General features: G+C 46.9%; 1 protein-coding gene across 1 annotated transcript in view; it reads left to right on the top strand.

The window, feature by feature from the left end:
- The first annotated feature begins 250 nt into the window (after nucleotides 1-250).
- Nucleotides 251-2,396, top strand: part of LOC130587537 (endonuclease domain-containing 1 protein-like) — a 3,530-nt gene continuing 1,384 nt past the window's right edge. Inside the window, exons 1-2 of the mRNA XM_057388519.1 lie at nucleotides 251-361; nucleotides 1,552-1,867. Coding sequence (XP_057244502.1) covers nucleotides 1,586-1,867 — 282 coding nt within the window. The 5' untranslated portion in view covers nucleotides 251-361; nucleotides 1,552-1,585. The remainder of the gene's footprint in view (nucleotides 362-1,551; nucleotides 1,868-2,396) is intronic.

Genomic DNA, 2,396 nt, shown 5'->3' with positions numbered 1-2,396 from the left:
GAACACAAACACATGGACATGCTGGTGGGAATGAGGAAATGAGCAAGCAAGTCAGCAGACCCTGTTAACTGACCCTGACATATCATGCTGCAAATGATATTCGAATCTGGGAGAAATTCTGAGGATTTTTAGAGGAAATTATAACAGAAAACTGTCAACCCATTTCAGGGTAGTCATGAACAAACTCCCATGAAAAAAGTAGGAAACTTCTCTTTTCTCTGAAATTCCCTCTTTACAGGGAAGGGCAAATTTATGAATGGGTATATATTGCGGTGGCACTCCTGAGGATTCAAACAATCCTTTCTTCAGGGAGAAGAGGGAAGGAACAGCTCAGCTGCCTGATCTGACACTCTGCTTCAAGGTAAGCTCTTGCTCCTTCCTCACCTTAGACTCCAATGTTCAAAGTCTTTAATGAGCTGTGGAATAAATATATKTAGACAAAGCCTAGGCAGGAGTTGCTGACCTCCAAGAACAGAATTCATGCATGCACTGAATTTTGCAGCACTTCAGTATTTTCTGTCAGTCAGTAGGGCAACAACAGGAGGAATGTTTTGGGAAAGGAACTCAAGCCAGCTCACCAGAAAATTCACATCAAACTCTTGAATAGGAAGGCAGGGAGAGATTACTAAGTACCAAAATTCCACCCACGACCATGCAAAAAACCTCTGGACAAACAGAGGTGATGTCTGAACTTGTGGAAGAATTCACTCTAAACCATGTTTGGGAAATCTAACAACTCTGCCTTCCTGGAGATAATATAAACTTAGAAAGCATGAGATGGCAGCACAGGCATTTGAAAGTCCTTTGCCACTTTGAGGCTCTGAGCAGAATCCTGTACCGCTCTTTCCCATGGTAGGTTGTTTTCTCTATATCTGATATTAGGTGAGATATTAACTTAGTTTAGATATATTTTAATCTTGAGGAGGGGGTCACGCAAAAGGACCTTTCTGGAATTTCTCTGTTTGATTTGGGGATGATGTAGACATGCTCTACAGTGTATGGTAAAAAGTCACCCCCTGAGGTTCCAGTTCTCAGTTTCCAGCTCATTGGTTCCTGATCCAGGGCTGGTAAAGAGAAAAAGGACAAGATGTGCTGGGYCAGAGCAGGGCTGTGGGTAGTGTGTGTAGCTCAGCATCCTGAATCCAATGGAAATGCAGAGATGAGTGTCAGGGAGAGGAATAGGAAAAGAGCAAATGTRCCAGGTGACTTGGGATGCCTTTAGCAGCCCTCAGCTCAGACAYTTCCCAGGCAAAGGTCTTCAGTTCCAAGACAACCTTCCTGTGACAATTSATTAGGAATGGAGTAGATTTGGATCCTTCCTCATACAGGCTGACTTCCCCCACTGCTGCCTCCTCTGGGAACCTTAACCCTGTGTTATCTTTCCCCCTTAATGTCCTAGTGATTTTTTCATATCCAGGAGGACAGAAGTTACTCCTTTCCTGATCTCTCACAGTCCCCTCCTCTGCCAGCTGTGTCCCCCCTGCCACAAGGAAGATTTTGGGCATGTCCAGCTCTCTCCAAGCTCAGTGTCCCTCTGCATTTGCCTTCCAGGGAGCAAAAGCCATTCACCTGAAATCCTCCCACGATGCTGTGGCTGCTGCTGCTGCAGGTGTTGGCGAGCTGCCTCTGGCTGGGACACAGCGAGGTGGTGACATCCTTTGAAAGCTGTCCCCAGTTCTTCTATGAGGAGACTACCCCAAATGATGCCCTGAAGCCAAACAACCCAGCCAGAATCTGTCAACGCTACAACAACAAGTATCATTTTGCCACGCTGTACGACAGAGATTCCCGTATTCCCATTTACTCTGCTTACATCTACCAGCCTGGAAATTCCTCAAAACCTCAAGCATGGCTGATTGAGCCCCAGGTGAGTGTCTCTCTTACAGCACATTACCCTCCAACCTCCCACAGAAAAATTGTAGATTTGAATTAATATTGCCAAAGCCAAAYACACCTTGCCCTTCCTTGCTGTGGTGGGACACCAAGTGATTGGGAACTGGCATCCAAGAGAGGCTAAATGTGAGGGTGAAGCAGTACTGGACTCTCATCTCCACTTTACCCTGATGTGTTCTACATCCCTGACAGAGCTTATCTGCTCCCAGTGAAGACTCAAATAGGCTTTGTGAATGGCGTGAGCGACATGAGGAGAAACTCAGAATGGGGTGGGATGGCACAGGGACAAAGCCTCGGCAGACACAGGCACTGGAGATAACAGGGTCAGGATAACACTGGGGGATTTCTGGAGTGACATTTCAGGCAGTGCAAAGTGAGGAGCATCAGTGTCACTCCAGTCAGAAGGGTGTGATCTCCATCCATGGGCAGTGGCCCCTGAGCACCTTTGGCTCAGGCTTGATCCAGAAGGATCCAGCAGACACCCAGATCTGCACAAGCTACAG

The sequence above is a fragment of the Malurus melanocephalus genome, unplaced genomic scaffold (assembly GCF_030028575.1).
Source record: "Malurus melanocephalus ecotype Western Australia unplaced genomic scaffold, MMel_1.1 scaffold_2059, whole genome shotgun sequence".
NCBI lineage: Eukaryota > Metazoa > Chordata > Aves > Passeriformes > Maluridae > Malurus > Malurus melanocephalus.
The sequence above is the reverse complement of the archived record's forward strand: the minus strand, read 5'-3'. Positions and strand labels throughout refer to the sequence as shown.